General features: G+C 38.6%; 1 protein-coding gene across 1 annotated transcript; it reads left to right on the forward strand.

The window, feature by feature from the left end:
- Positions 1-3,418: 3,418 nt before the first annotated feature.
- LOC118774180 (olfactory receptor 142-like) lies at positions 3,419-15,272 on the forward strand. The gene is made up of 2 exons (XM_036523339.1): positions 3,419-4,340; positions 15,136-15,272. Exons 1-2 carry the CDS (start codon positions 3,419-3,421, stop codon positions 15,270-15,272), a joined length of 1,059 nt encoding a protein of 352 aa, XP_036379232.1.
- Positions 15,273-16,489: the final 1,217 nt, after the last annotated feature.

A 16,489-nucleotide genomic window follows, 5' to 3' on the forward strand; every position in this document is an offset into this window, starting at 1 on the left:
ACTAAGTGTGTGAGTGAGAGACTCTGAGTGAGTGGGTGGGTGAGTACCTGCTTTTGAACTTGGCTCCTCCAATGGCTCAAGTGACTCAAGAAGTCACTTCCTCTTTTTGATGTCATTTAAAGCAACAGTGTATTTTTTATAGATAGAAAATGTATGCGTGACGGGGTGGTAAGGCGAACTAAGGGACACACACAAATCATAACTTTTTACAAAAAATAATGTTTTTATTTTCAATAAATATAGTTTATGGTATCAAGGATATGCACTAAATCCTGAAAATAATAAAAGTTTAATAAAAAAAATTAAGATTTTTTTGTTGAAATGTTAGATGCAAATTCCAAGTTGGCCATTACGGACATGGCAAAAATGCTCATGTACAAATACAAAATGATTAAAAATTGTATGTTATTCTCTCAGAATAGCATCATCTCATATATTATCTTATTTGGAACACTTCAATTAACAGATTTAAACTTTGGAACACACATTTTGACACATTTTTATAACTTATGCATCTCATCAAATGTTGCAGACTCAAATGGCACCCGCTTCATAGAATGGCCCAGTTAGCAATTAGCAGTTGACCACGAAATTAGCTTATTAGCTGTGTTGTATTGTTTCAACAGGAAAGGAGAGCAGATTCAACAAATGCATGTGCAGATGATAAAGATGATGCCCCATGTTGTAGCTATTTACATTTATTCATTTGGCAGATGCTTTTATCCAAAGCGACTTACATAGGTTACAGTTCTTTACAATGTTATCCATTTATACAGCTGGATATTTTTACTGAGGCAACTGTGGGTTAAGTACCTTGCCCAAGGGTACAGCAGCACTGTCCCAGCAGGGATTGAACCGGCAACCTTTCGATTACGAGTCCTGCTCCTTAACCACTATGCTACACTGCCGCCCCATGTATGTACCTATCAGGTATGCTAGTTTTTTGGAATTATAATATTGGTTAATTAAAAGTGGAATTATAATATTGGTTAATTAAAAGTGTAATCTGATTTGTGTGTACAAATTGTCCGCAATCTATGTTGTAATACGGACACGTCTGTTATTTAGAACAGTCACTTTGCAGCTGTAATATGCTACTATATGATCACAAGATACATTCCATACTTAGCTATAACTATAGCTATAACTGTGATTTATTGATTTATAAGTGTATAATTTTATATTACTGTTATTATAATGAATAGTATTATAAATTATTGCTAGGTTGCTATGCTAGGATGTATCGATATATCGCTCGGCTGAACTATTGCTAAATCCTAGAACATTGCTACATTGCTATATTAGTGCTAGTAACTTTAGATAATGTTTATAATTATAACAATGATTACAATCCTAATATTGTAATTGTATGGTATGTAGGTCTGCCCCCTAGCTAATAGTCGACCAAACCGTTAGTCGATGAGAAGTCTTAGTCGACCAGGTTTTCATTGGCACGTATGCTAAAACCAGTGCGATTAGAACACTAGATTGGAAAAATTCTCGCTAATTTTAGCTTTGAAGAAATAGCAATTTAACATTAAAAACAGCAAATGCTAGCTAAAAACTATGAGAAACTTAATAACGCTAATGAAAACATAAACATGTAACATAGCATAAATAATAAAAGTTACGTGCGAAAGGGTTAACTTCATGTGCATTTCTCTCTATAGGCGCATCCACTATACTGCGAAGATGACTGCCCAGCCTCAATTTCATCTTTGCGGCCGACACTTAACAAAACCTTTAACAAAAGGGTGTTTTTTATTTATCACTTGTTTTATAAGTTATTGTGTTGTGTTACAAGTTCATAAATTGTGTGATGTTATACTGTGTTGAAATGAATTAACAAAATGTTCAGTCTCCTTGCTGGTTGTTCCGACACAGAATCATTACTGCTTTTGCCATTAGCATTGTCGTTAACAGACGGCTCGCTTTGTGTGTGCGCTTGTAAAATTTATATTTTAAAGGGTCATTATTATGGTTTTGTATTTCTCTGTAATGTAGCACAGTGTTAACAATCTTATTACATTCTTTCTCAGCCCTGGAACTGAAACCATTTTCTGATGCCCCATAAATATATATTTAAATAATTAAATTAAATATCATAAATGTGCGACAACTAGTCGACTAGGAAAATCTTTGGTCGGGGGCAGCCCTAATGGTATGGTAGTCTTTTCTGTTCACATTAGTAATGGAGTTGCACTAATGCTGAAGTGGAGGAAAGGAGAGCAGATTCAACAAATGCATGTGCAGATGATAAACATGATGTCCCATGTGTGTCTCATGTGAAGTGTTTCTTTACAACACCGTAAGCTCATTGAGCCATACGAGGGCTGCTCACCTTTCATAGGCTACATCACCCTTCAAAACAGAAGGCACTTCTCAACAGCAGCTGCAGTAAGAGAACAGAAGAGGAGAGAACCAAACTGGTATGGTATGCATTTTAATTTCACATCTGAAGTAGGCTATAGATCATTCTGTAAATGAACGCATATGGCATACCTTATATACTGTTATATATGATGTGCATATTTAATTGTATTAGCTTATTGTTATGCAATTTAAACTAATAGATCTGTTATGTTTAAATATCCTCAACAAGATTCACTTGGATGGAGTCTCTCAGTGGTGCTTGTTATTTCTTTAATTTAAGTGCATATCAGTACACATTAGTGGAGTTATGCCTTTGTCCAGCTTTGTATATTATGTAAGGACTAGCTCCAAATTCCAATATTTTACATATGACTGTTCATGCACTCAAGATTCTACTTGGTTCTGAAAGAGAAATGCAAAGCATTTATTTAAACAAACAAGGCCTCATCCAAAAGGATACAGTATGGACACACAGCATGGAAAATAAGGTTTTAACAACAAACCTTATTTCACATTAACACTACAACCAGCAGGCCAGTCATTTCACTCATTTTGAGCATTTAATCATTTCACAGTTGTCACTTTTAAACATTTTCACCAAATGCTTTGCCATTATTTCAGATTCATAAATACAAACACAAGCTAATTTGGACTTATACTTTTGGACTGTGATATACCCGTCTTCTGTCAGGTTTCAACAGCATAAAGAAATACTGATTTTTTTTTTTTTGCTCAATTCAAGACCCATACCCATTTTCCTTTTATAAGTGAATCTTTTTAGAAATAATATGATGATATGAAAATCATTCAAATTATATATATGTTGAAAACTTATTTTTACTAATTTCTCTTTGCAAATATGACTCCTGAATTGGTAATTACTCAGCATGTAAAATATCAGTATATTTAAAGAGTGGAGTGCTTTGTTGTAGCATCTAACAATCAAGTTAAGTTATTAATGTGATTGTGATAAATATTGTAGAAAGAACGCAATTGTGACACATTACTTTTTTGTGTAGGGTTCTAGGAAGAATCAAGGAAGAACATGGAAAACGCTTCCATGGTGACATCTATCATTTTGACTGCCTTTTATGAAATGGAGAAACTGAAATATCTGTATTTTGTTCTTTTTCTTTTTTTGTACATCATTGTTATTGTCATGAACTTTATTCTTATTGGAGTAATTTATGTTGACAGAACCCTACATGAACCAATGTATCTATTTGTGTGCAACTTGGCATTTAATGAATTGTATGGTAGTACAGCTTTGTTACCACCCCTTCTGAGTAATTTACTGTCACACTCTCATGAGGTTTCTCTTCCCTGTTGTCAGGCACAGGTCTTTTGCTTACACACATATGCAATTAGTGAATTTACCATTTTAGCAGTAATGGGCTATGACAGGTACATAGCAATATGTCACCCCCTGCAGTATCACAGCATTATGTCTCTTTCAAAAGTGTACAAACTCATTGCATTCTCATGGTTGTATCCTCTGGTTGCGTTTGGTGTGTTGTTTGCTTTAACTCTACAGCTCATATTTTGTGAAGAACACATAGACAAAGTGTTCTGCAGCAATCATGCACTGATTAAGCTCTCCTGCACAGACACATCCATTGTAAACATTTTTGGATTAATTTCAGTTGTTATGTACAGTTTTCCTCAACTTGTAATGATACTTTACTCATATTCACAGATTCTCAGAATCTGCTTACTGTCGTCCAAAGAATCACAGATAAAAGCACTGAAAACATGCACACCCCACCTATTAGCAGTGATAAACTATTCTTTGGGATGCTTTTTTGAAATATCTCAAAGTAGGATAAACATGAGTCATGTTCATTATGGAACTCGCATATTCATGTCCCTCTACTTTTTGATATTTCCTCCCATGATAAATCCTACCATCTATGGAATGAGCATCCAAGCGGTAAGAGTGCGGATTTTCAAACTGTTCCAGGTCAAAAGTAAATTAATCCCAACATGAAATAATGAATTGCTGATCCATAATGTTTTTAGCTGTAAATTCAAGCGAAGCGGCACATTCCATATCAACTGGACAGTCATCAAATGAACACTTTTGACACCCTTTCTATCAAATGACAAGTGTCAAGCATGTTTAATAGACTTTAAATATTAATGTGTATTTTAATTTTGTATTTGTTTCTGTCTGAATTGTTCAGCTACTATCCAGTTGGAAAATGTTAATAATGCTGATATATATATAATCTTAGCGAGAAATACAGTTAGAAATGTGTGGCATTTAGCCAAAAAGTTTTATCTCCGTCTCATCTGAACCACCGGTTTTCAGTGTTTTTGAATAAAATATCACACAAAACAAAATTTCAGTGTATCATTTGTAATTCAGTAAAATGTGAGAATTGGTCAAGGGTCTGCATACTTTTGCAAGGCATGGTATATGAGTCATTAATGAGAGTCATTAAGTGGTCAATTACTTAGTAATGATGTAGAATCTAGGAAGTCTGTTTGTGTCCTCAGAGCACGGATAGGAGTGTTATAAAGCCATGTGATCAGACTGACACCTGGAATCCCCTCTAAGCTTAATAAAAGGTTCATAGAAAGACTTGGACTTTGGGTAACCTGCATCAGCACGAGGTCTTGAGGGAGAGAAATAAACTTTAACTTCAGAATTAATCCCTTTCAACTCTCTGTATGTAGTCAGACTACATATGTATGGTAGCAATTATCTGCAATTATCAAGCAAAGGGTAACAAACGGATTGCAATGTTATGTAAGTATATTCAATTGAATTTAATCAGATGGGGTCCTTCTTTGATGTCTGAAATGCTAGTGCACGTATATCTCACCATATTGTACTACAGTCACATTTAGTCTGTCTAGGTATTTGAAGACTGTCCTATGGATGTGTACTGTGTACCTTGTAAACTACTTGTGTTAGGTTACAGTACACTCCACTTACAAGAATCTATCTAGGACTCATAGGTCATCTCTTATGATTAGTTGGCTCTTAAAAGTAGAGTTACAGATGAATGAATAAATTGGAGGTTTTAAATGTTCTTATTTAATTTAGAAATATCCATTGGTGATTTCTTCCCATATGGAACAAAATATATTTCAATGATTAGTATTCTTATGCAGTCCATGGTTAAATGAAATAAAAATAATGCACCACTCCTGTTCAGGACTATGAGTGTCACCTACATAAATGACTGAAGCCATCTCAGTATACTCATCTCACAGCTGCCTTGCTGGTGTATGTTCATTCCCTGTCCCCTTTGTCCTTCCTTTTCTTTTAGATTTAGACAGTGTAGACAGCAGAATATCTCGTTTCAGTGCTCTTTATTTTCTCACTGGTTGTAAGAAAGCTCACAAGTCTCAAGAAGTCATCATTTGTCATCACCATGGTGACTGGCATCCAGGGACTTGAACTTGAATTGCACAACATTTTCTCAATATTTCACATGCTCAGTTGCACAGTAATTAACATGAGATGATATGACTTCATTGTATACTTTTTCTAAATGGCTTTTATTGCTTATTATGTGCGATTGCCCTCACTTCAGCATATGTTACATCCAGTAACATACAGTTAAGCCCAAAATGACAAAAGCCTGCCATTTTGGTCCTTTTTCTTATTTTATTTAAATCTGTGTCTATTATTAATAGATGTGCATCTTGCTCATATTTTAGCCCATAGTTTTGAAACAGAGGTGTGTAGGCAAAAACAATTTCAGCGATTTTTCACAAAAGATATACACTCAGTGTTTCTAAAGAAAAATGAGCCTAAAAGATTCAGTCTCGGCACACCTCTTTCATCAGTGAAGTGGTGCCGCTTTGAATCTATGTGCATGAAAGTTATTCCAAAAATGTTTTTTTTTCCAGACATGCAGGAACAGTTTTATACTTTTATTAATTGCTATGACTAATTTTTGACATCTGACACCCCACCTGATGGCAGTGATAAACTATTCTTTGGGATGCTTTTTTTGAAATATCTCAAAGTAGGCTCAATATGCATCATGTTCACTATGGAACTCGCATATTCATGTCCCTCTACTTTTTGATATTTCCTCCCATGACAAATCCTACCATCTATGGAATGCGCATCCGAGCAGTAAGAGTGCAGATTTTCAATCTGTTCAGAACATATATTTTTTCCAAAGACACAAAAAGTAATGATGAAATAATTCTTTAAGACATTATTTTCTTGGTTGCATAGCCAAGCTAAGTGGAACATTTCATTTAAAATATCACATGTCCCACAGAGCCTCCAGCTGTACCATTGAACATTTCACAGTGGATTGGTACGTTAGGAGTGAAATACCTGTTTTGCCCTCCACAAAAAATTAATTATAGTTTAGTTTGGAGTCCTCTCTCTATATGTCATTCCCCTCTGGAAATGTTAAATGTTAATGTGTACAACAATGCTTTTCATAATTGTTTCCACAGAGATGCTCAACCACAGCTCAACTGGTGTTTACAATTGATAATGACAATTGTTATGAATCTCAAACACTAAGAAACTTAGAGATCATAATTATATCCCTGCAACTTGAGACAAATCAGTCCATCAATCCATAAAGTATTCTGAGAATTAGAAAAATCTTTACCTGTAAAGATGTTAATTTAAATAAACAATTTTACTGAACTGTATTTTCATTTTCATTACTTCATTGAACCTATAACAATTAAAATTGAATAACTGGTTTCAAAAAAAGTTGCAAAAGCTTGTTCCAGATGCTGGTGAACTTTTTTTTTTTTTTTTTTTTACACTGAAGCTAATCAATTTCTATTTAACTCATAATTAAAGGGGTGTGGCACCACCATCACATCAGCACCTTGGAGAGATCCCCAAGATCTCTACCTGCAGGAATATTAGATAATGCAGTTTCCTTTCCTGGATCAACCATCAATCTATTCCAGCTAAAAGTTTCCCAGTGGTATGCCATGTATTTCTGATGTTTCTTTGCCAAGCTTAAGGTGATATTTTTGAAACATTTCTGTTGCCTCTTAAAAAAGTTGTGCTTTCCTTCAAAACGCGTTGCACCACATGTGAACAATGGGACCTATATTCCATATGCAACGTGCATAATGAATCATTAAATGGTGTTTGGGTAGTAGTTTTTTATTAGGAAATAAATGTTTGAATAGCCGATGATGTTCAACAATCAAATGTTTCAATTTGATTTGATTTGAAATTGATTGTTCGGTACTTGAATAACACTACCACGTATGCGCCCACCTAATGCTGGGACATCAATGCCTTCAGTCTCTAGAATTTTGAGGTCACTGACAAGTGGTTCAAGAATGGAGCTACACCCATAGATCTTAATATCCTGAGCATGGAAAAGCAAACATAAGTGTATGCAGATCAAACATGAATTGTATTTTGGTGGAAAGTTCCTTAAAGTAAAGTAAATGCCTCCCAGCTTGTGAATACCTCTTTTTGATCCCAATGGGTTGCAAGTCTCAAAATCGTCATAAAATAGTTGAATCTGCAGGGCACTATTCTCTTTGGAAAAAAGAGGATGTCTCTTCCAGTATATTCCATCTTCTATATCAGTATACACATTGCCTCTTGAGGAATTTGTGGACCTAAACACATCTATGACATTGGGATGTTTAAAGATTGACTGTAGGGTTTGTAATATAGGTATGCAAGCAAATGTATCTCTCACAGTGACCTGATCATATGTTCCAGTGGTTTTGTTCCTTCTGTTATCAAACCTCACACCAAGAGCCTTCTCCACAGGACTAACCATTCCCCATTCTTCAGAAAAATAAATGTTTCGCTTTGCCTCAGAATTCAACTTCGTAAAAGGATTTTCAATTTGACTTAAAGAACGTTCAATACACTGCAAAAATAGCCCTTCAAAAATAAGAAATAAAATAATTAATACAAGGTGTTTTTTGCTAGTAATAAGTGAAAAAATCTGCCAATGGAACTAGTGGAAATGCACAGATATTCAAGATGCACCGTCTAAAAACAAGTCCTTGTAGCTCAAGGAAATTTTGCTTGTTTGGTGACTGTGTCTTATATTAAGTGTAAAGAGATATTTTGACTTGAAAAGAGACAAATATGCTTGGTGAGATTTGGATTTTTTGCAGTGTACAATCAAAACATTCTGTGTGTTCTTAAGACTTGAGAGCCATGTCCTTAACCTGACCCTGTATTTCATGTACAATTTCTTCTAAAGAACAAACTAAACTATATACAGTTACTTGACCAACTCCTGCAGCTTGAAGCTGAGCAACCACAGATGCACACATATCCAAAGTATTCTTGTTTGACAGTGGTGGAACAGAATATGTATTTGGAGCCAAAGTATCAAAATCTTCCCGTATATCAACTTCACTGCCTACCTCAGCATTTGCTACCACACTGAATGCATTTACATTATCTTCCTGTAACCGTTGTACATGCTTCCTAAAGCCAGAAAAAGTACCCGATACATGTAAACATCCTGTTTCACCACATTTCAACCTTAGTGTTTTGCCAGGACATAGACTATGAATTAGCTTAAAGTGCCCTACTAGCAAATTAGCATTTAAGTGATGAGACCGACATATGAAACAAATCATTTCTGAATATCTTCATGCACAATTCTTCCTTTACTGGAGAAATTGAGCCCTTAACTCAACTACTCATGGATTGTCTTTGACTTTCCCAACATCTATATTATAAACCGTCTGTAGCGAAGGGCGAGAGCCGTCTAGAGACCCGGGTCTACGGGGTACTAAACATGCGACTTTGACCGTGACGCCAAAGAGCCAGGCTCGTTGGTATGGCAGTCAGAGCACATACTCAACCGTACTGACGGCACTCCGTCACACTGCCCTCCCCTTCGGGAATCGCAGCCATGCACTTCACGCACCATGGCATCCCTCACGCATTCTCTTGCTGTACTTCTCCCATCCCAGGATGCCCTACTCACCAGTGCTTCACCCATCTCTGGGGTCCCTCACACCGTACTTCACCCATCTCTGGGGTCCCTCATACACTGGAGTCAACTGAACCTGGGGGTCCCTCATACGGCTCACACACAGGACACGCCTCCAATGGCCTCGTGGCAAGCCATCCCACTCTAACACCAATTGTAGCAAAGGGCGAGAGCAGTCACCCCACCTAGCCTTGAACCTGGGTCTACGGGGTACCAACCATACGACTTTGACCGCGACGCCAAAGAGCCAGGCTCATTGGTATGGCAGTCAGAGCACATACTCAACCGTAGTGACGGCACTCCATCACACCGTCGTCTGAATAAAATTGTACATGTTACGTAAACTCTCACAGTATGCAGTGCCAAAGACAAAATGTGCCTTAAACAGCTCATCAAATGCCCCCAGTTAACCCACTGTCTTACATGGTATGGCCATTTTGTCCATTATGATGTAAAATGCATGAATGCATCTTCTTGTGGTACCAACTGCAAGAAGATATGGCTGGCAAGGCTGGACAATTGAATCAAGGTGTTCTTGAATACTGTTCCCTGTCTGGGGAAAAAAAAAAAACATTTCATTTAAGTGGTCTGATGGCTTAACTGGAAACAAACACCAGCAATTTTGCACCAACTAAAACATTAGTGGGGGTGACAAAAGGAATGTACATTAGACTGTCAAAGCAAAGACGAACCTTTTTGAATGCAACAAGATTCCCGGTGGCTTGAGTGGCTGACATCTTCCCTGGCTTCTTTCGGCCTTGCGCAGAGGGAGGGAGTAAATGAAGCAGTAGTAGGATGGATGAAAGGCCGCTGTCCCACCCTTACAGCAACAACATTGAGAGACCAAATTTAAGGTGGGCAAGAGCTTGACAATTGCTAAAACTGACATGGTTAACAAATGGATCAATTGGTACGAAAAATAGTAATGTAATATATACCAAACAAATCCTGTTCTTCACTGTCTGCAAGTGTCGATTCTGCTGCTTCAATCAGTTCTTGAAGTTCACTGGAAAGACAAAGTCCTTTGCTCTGCTGGATGACTTTATCCTTGAAGAAAGTTGGTCACCTCTCAAGAAGCTTTGCAGATGTACTTTCATCAAAAAGCATCACAAAGTCTTGCTCAATCTGTAGAAAAGTGCAACAAATTAAACATATCTTGTACAGTATACCAATACTAAACAGTCTAAATATAATACATACCAGGCCCTTCACATCTGCAAATTGAGGAAACACTGAAAGCACATTGGAAGATTGTTGTGGGTCATGGACCATCGTCTGGCGATGGCTGAAGGTCAATTTCATCTTCTGCTTCACCTCATCAGGGATATTGCATCTCTGATCTGTTCTTCATTCAGGACAACTTCAAAATTGGATGACAGCTCTCGTTCTGAAGTTGGCCCTCCTGTGTATGCACTGCATGTTGGCCTTTGACTCTCTGCAGCTGATTTACATTTACATTTACATTGATTTCCTTTGGATCGTTTTTAGACGCCAGGCCAGGTACCCCGATCCGCTGTCTGGGTCATAGTAATTGTAAGGAAAAACAAGGCGCAGTTCCGATCTTCGCAGAAAAGACTTCTTTATTTACAGGAACGGCAGTATCAGAAATACGTGAAGACGCACTCTGGGTTCAGCGGAGTCAATCTGACCCCGAGCACTTAGTGAAAGCATTCTTTATACTGATACAGAGCTTTGATCAGTATAGACAATAATCAAATACCTATCAATAAGGGTGGGAATACATGTGGTGAAATACCGGGGGTTTGGTAATGAGATTATGTCGTCTTTGATCAGGATAGACAATAGAGTACTGGTGGTGAAATACCGGAGGTCTGATAATTAGATTGTCTTCCCGGGCAAGAACACTTCTCAATCAACCATCGCTGGTTCCTTTAGAAGTGTCAATTGTCGCAGCAGCTAGCTGCCGCCAAAGTGATAGTTGAAGCCTATGAGCAGGACTGTGGTTACAATAAGGCCATCTTAGACAAATGAATACAGGTATTAGCATACCTTAAGTGAGAGGATCTGTGTTATCTTATGCTGCACTGAGTGAGCTGGTTTAGGGATCTAGACCAAAATCTTACATAATGTTCCTTTGAAAAAGAAAAATAACATTAGGTAAGGGAAGAAAGGGAACTTAAATATAAATACAGAATATTTCTGCAGTGTATGATGGCACTAAATGAAGCACTAAAAGCCAGCTGTAATAAACCATACTACCATACTTACATAGCCTTTTTTGGAATATGGGTCCTTCAAGTATGGGAAGAGGGAAACAATTCCCTTTGCATATGTTTCCCTCACATGTCTTGGTGGTTGTGTGCTTAAAACAAGCCAACAACAGTGGTGTAAGCCAAACAATTGAAAGTTCAATGGAATTTGTACAGCTCATTGAGTAGTGAGAACACAAACTAAAAAATAAAAATGTTACAAAAGCATATTACCCATGAGTCTCTGTCATTTCAGCAGTGAGTATATTGACAATTTGTCTTCTAGTGGTGTCTGACAGGGTTTTGGTCTTAATGTAGTCCTTAATTATTTAATCTCCTCCAGGTCTCTTCTGTAGTATGTTTTCAATCAGCTACAAAGAACAAATGGCGAAACCTTCAGGCAATATTCCACACTGTAGAGGTTTGAAGTCATTCTTGAACATACCTCATAGTAAACCTTTCCCTAGAGTGGGTCGTCAAACCTTATATTATTTTGCAAGAAATCTGAGAAAGTGCATCTGGGGGCTCATTAAGTGCTTTTTTGTATGAATTCACGATCTAGCTGTGGGAGTGAAATATGCTTTCACAGACTTTATGAAAGGATACATGGATTCAAAAACCCGGTAAGGCAAATGTTCACCAGGAGGCAAGCTCAAATCTCTACAAAGTGGAGCATCACTTCAATATAACTTCCGGAGTACATTTCCAGAATAAAACAGTTTCACTAATTTCTGGACACATTAAAATACCGGATTACACTAAAATGAAGCATGTTATTATTTTATCACTATAGTAGCAATTGCCCAAATGATATTCACATTAGATTTAATACTGTTTAATTGCCTTGTCAACTAGTATTTGGTAAGTTATTGGTCTTTTGTTTAGTATTGCTGGTCGGTGCAAGCATTTGAATTCTCTTAAAACTACGGCACTTACCTGCTCTGGTTCATCATCATCTCTCGGGCGTTTATTAGGGAGCAAGATGACCATGTCGTCCGATGATGACAGATCAGCTGAGAGGCTCTGTGATGTGCTCGGAGAGACTTCTGTTGTAGAACATTACAATCAGTATTGAGGGAATGTAATGGTGCGTTGGCTGGAAAAGTCTGGAAAGATTTTGAACATTTTAATGTTGATGAATGACTATCATTTAAGGACTATAATGGATTTATTAGCTCCTTTGAGCCCTATTCAGAGCTCTTCCACATTCAAAGTGGCAGGCAGTGACTGCTCTGCTAGGTTGAGCTCAAACCAAGTTCTCGAATAGGAATTTGTGCTTAATGAGCAGGATTACGTGTGAGAGGAAACAAAGGATATTGGGAGACAGGCAGATTGTCAGGGCTCCCGCCCCCTAGCTGTTGTGTTTTTGTTTTTCCCTGTCCATGTGCCTTTGTTTTCCTTGTGTTCTAGCCCTGCCCCGCTCTCCGCTCTGTCTCCACCCACCTGATTGTCTCCACCCGCCTGCCTGCACACCTGCTTCCCATCACCTAATCAGCCCAGCCCTATATCTACCCTGCTTGTCTCTGTGTTGTTTGCCAGATCGTTTCAGTGTTTTCTGCCTGTCTCGTTTCCCGCCTGTTTTCCTGTTTGGATTTTGCTGGTTTTTGCCTTGCCTGTTCCTTGACTACGTTTTTGCCTGCCCTCCTGTCCTGATTGCCTGATCTGCCTGCCTTCAAGGTTTGACCCTGCCTGTTTCTGGTTTTGATCCTTGTTTTTCCCCTTGGACTGTCTACCTGGTATTTTGACCCTGCCTGTTTTTGGACTGCCGGCTTGTTTGACGATTCTGCTTATAAACGCCTGGAATTGGAGCACTTGTGGTCCGCGTCTGAGTCTGTGCCTGAGTCCTGACACAGATTGTGTTTAAAAATCACCTATGATTAATTCTATTGCGTGACTTCCTCTCATGACTTGCATTCTACCTGTTAAACTCTAAATGGGGTTAACCCTGGTGCTATTTTGATATCTTGATTAAGAGGACATCATTACTAAATGTATTTAGTAGCATGTAATGCATTTAACACTTAACTAATGTCCCTTTTCAGAATTAAATGCTGGCCTAGCAGATGCTGCCTCTTACTGGGCGGTGTCATTTTTCAAATTTTCAAGTTATTTCCTTCTTCATACAACACTCACCAGCATGCTCTTTAGACATCAACTTTAAAATACCACAATTAGGATCCTTCACTACTTCTTCAAAGACATCATCATCAATCTCAGTTCCAGATTCATTATAAACTTTAAGTCCAGCCTGGTGTTCCACGGTTATGCTGAATTTGATGAAAACTAAGTCCAAAGATAAGGAATATTATTAGTCACCCACCTGCATCATATATATATATAAGAGAATAAATTTAACATAACAAAAAGTTATCCGGTGTTGCATCAGTTTGACATATTTCTGCTCACTTTTGTACCTGACCTCCACCAACATTCTGTGGGCAAATACATTCATATTAGGATAACTATTTTGAGCGCTTAACAGTTGCCCTCTACTCTTTTCATCATGCTGAATTCAAACCTGACGCAAAGTTCGTTACCTAGTTATGTTAGCTAGCTAGTTACCTTGCCTGTACAGACAAGCAAAGAACAATGGTGCTTAGCACTAACAGTTAGGTAGCCAGCTAGCTACAATGCTCAAAATTGCTAAGCTATGTTAGTTAGTAACTGGTTAAATACCCAATGACCTAAGTATTATTTCCGTAAAATTAAAGACATTAATATCAACCATACAGAGGACATAAAATGATTAACCTACCTAACGCTACCATTCAAACCACTAACCGTGACCACTTACGTTCAGCTAGTGATGATATCGTGAAGAGACGCGGGCAGTGACCAAAGAGGCGGGAGGAGTGGTCTGTAACATATACAACTATGATGAAAAATACTTTTAGCTCGCTAGCCAGCTAGGTAGATCAGCGAACATCAATAAGCAGTAAATTCTGGCCCGGGACCACTGTCACTGTAATATTTAAACTGGTAACATATAATTCAGTTTTGACTGAGCATCAGCAATCAACTGACCAGTGAGGTCTCCATCTTACCTAGCTGGCTAAGTGCTTCTAACTAGCGTCGTTGCCACCTCAAAACACTTAACTAGCTAACTTGACAGGCTGACTGAGTTTGCGTCCTCGTTTAAAGCAGCAACTACTTCATTTGAATTCACTGTTCACATTACAATATTAGTATGAGAGAATTTGAACACATCACTACAACCTACCTGATAAATCCAATGTAGGGCAGTATGAGCTAGGTCGCTTAAAAAGGAGCTGCAGCTGTTGAGCATAATGGAAATTAGGGGGCGGAGTTTGAATGGCAGTGTGAAAACACTTGTTTTATGAACTCTGATAATTAACAATGATGCTGGAGTTCATTCTGCTCTTATGGTTGTTGTGGTAACTCTTCTGGTGTCAAGAAAAGTTTACACTGTGATTTTAACTCTAGGGATTTTACTGTGTGGAAGAGTTTTACAACCTCCTATTCACCAGCTCTGTCATCTACAGAGGACATGGCTGTGGCCATCAGGGCCAAGTGTTGATGCAGTCATTCATGCTGTTGTCTTAGATCAGTGTCAGAGGTGTGTTCCCCATGAGCTATGCAAAACAGTTATCCAGCCCCCAAACCCACAGAGGACATAGTGGGGCTAGTGGAGAAGCTGGAGGCTGCCGGAGACATGGTGAGAGAAAAATGGTTGCCTCCACCTACAAGGAGAGCCAGTGAACCCTCGGAGTTCCTGAGCCCGCTCATCACCCCCAATACCCTCTAATGGTACCTGACAGCCTGTTCTTCCCCTGGTGTTGTAAATATGACACCAGGGACCCTGGGTATGAGAATTCCCAGCCAATGATGAATCCATACCTGATGACCCAACTCCCCCAGCTTGGCCCTCTTGCACTCAGACTGGGGACTACCACCTTTGAGCCCTTCCTCAAAGCAATCCTGAAAGACCAATCTGTCACTATGCAGTCAGGCTAAGTTCCAAGAAAGCAATGGCTGCCTTCTTATGCTACCTGGGTACCAGGATGAGTATGCTGACTCACCTGTGTGCATTGAGACACTTGGGATGTTCCCACTGCTAGGGAAAGTCTGCACACTGATATCAGAGCCTAGACTGTAGTTGCGAGTATCCTGAAAGACCTCTGGAGGACGCTGGTGCTACTAGGCTGAAACTGCTGCTCCATCTATGCCGTGTCCAGGTGTATGCTGTTGCAGCCACCCCTGGTTACTCCACCCCAGGCTCTGGAACTCCACTCCACAAATCTCGCCCACTACCTTTAAGAGATGTACCTGATTAAGTAAGCATTATGTGGCCCTACCCCAGAACCTGAGGAGGACACCGCAACGGCATCAGAGGGACTTAGAGACACTTCAGAGGGTGAAGCCCTCCTGACTAACCTAGATTCTGTTGCAGGGTCAATTTGGCCAGCTTCAGGATGGAAATTGCAGAATGTATGGCTAAGGATCCAGGAGGTGTTTATCTAACTGAAAGTTAAAGGAGGATTCCACATACGTGCAAACATATTAAATTCTTATGCATACTGGAAAACTCCCTCCTTCAGACATATCTTCCAAGACTGTTTGCAAATTCCAAGCACTGAAAGAATAGAGAATCATTATCCTCTGTTCCAGCTACAATACGTTGTACATAGCCAATTTGATTCTGTATTAGTATCAATGTATGTATATCTGAGCAATACACCACAAATACTTACAAAGCATACTCCTGCGTATGCTTTGTTCTGTGTACATCTGTCATTAAAGTCAGTCATTTGATGAGTACATACAGTCACATGTATTGTTAGCATGCTAACCAGAAACAAGACCAACCTTTAGTATACTTCAACAGATTTTAATTTCCATAACATCAAAATGTGATGGTGGAACTCAGCAGCACATGTGAAATTTGGAAGTTCATTCCAAAATAGTGGGACAATAAAGTTCTGGATGGAGATTTTGTGCTGCTATGTGACAGGACCACCAGGC

Source organism: Megalops cyprinoides, chromosome 3 (assembly GCF_013368585.1).
Source record: "Megalops cyprinoides isolate fMegCyp1 chromosome 3, fMegCyp1.pri, whole genome shotgun sequence".
Classification (NCBI taxonomy): domain Eukaryota; kingdom Metazoa; phylum Chordata; class Actinopteri; order Elopiformes; family Megalopidae; genus Megalops; species Megalops cyprinoides.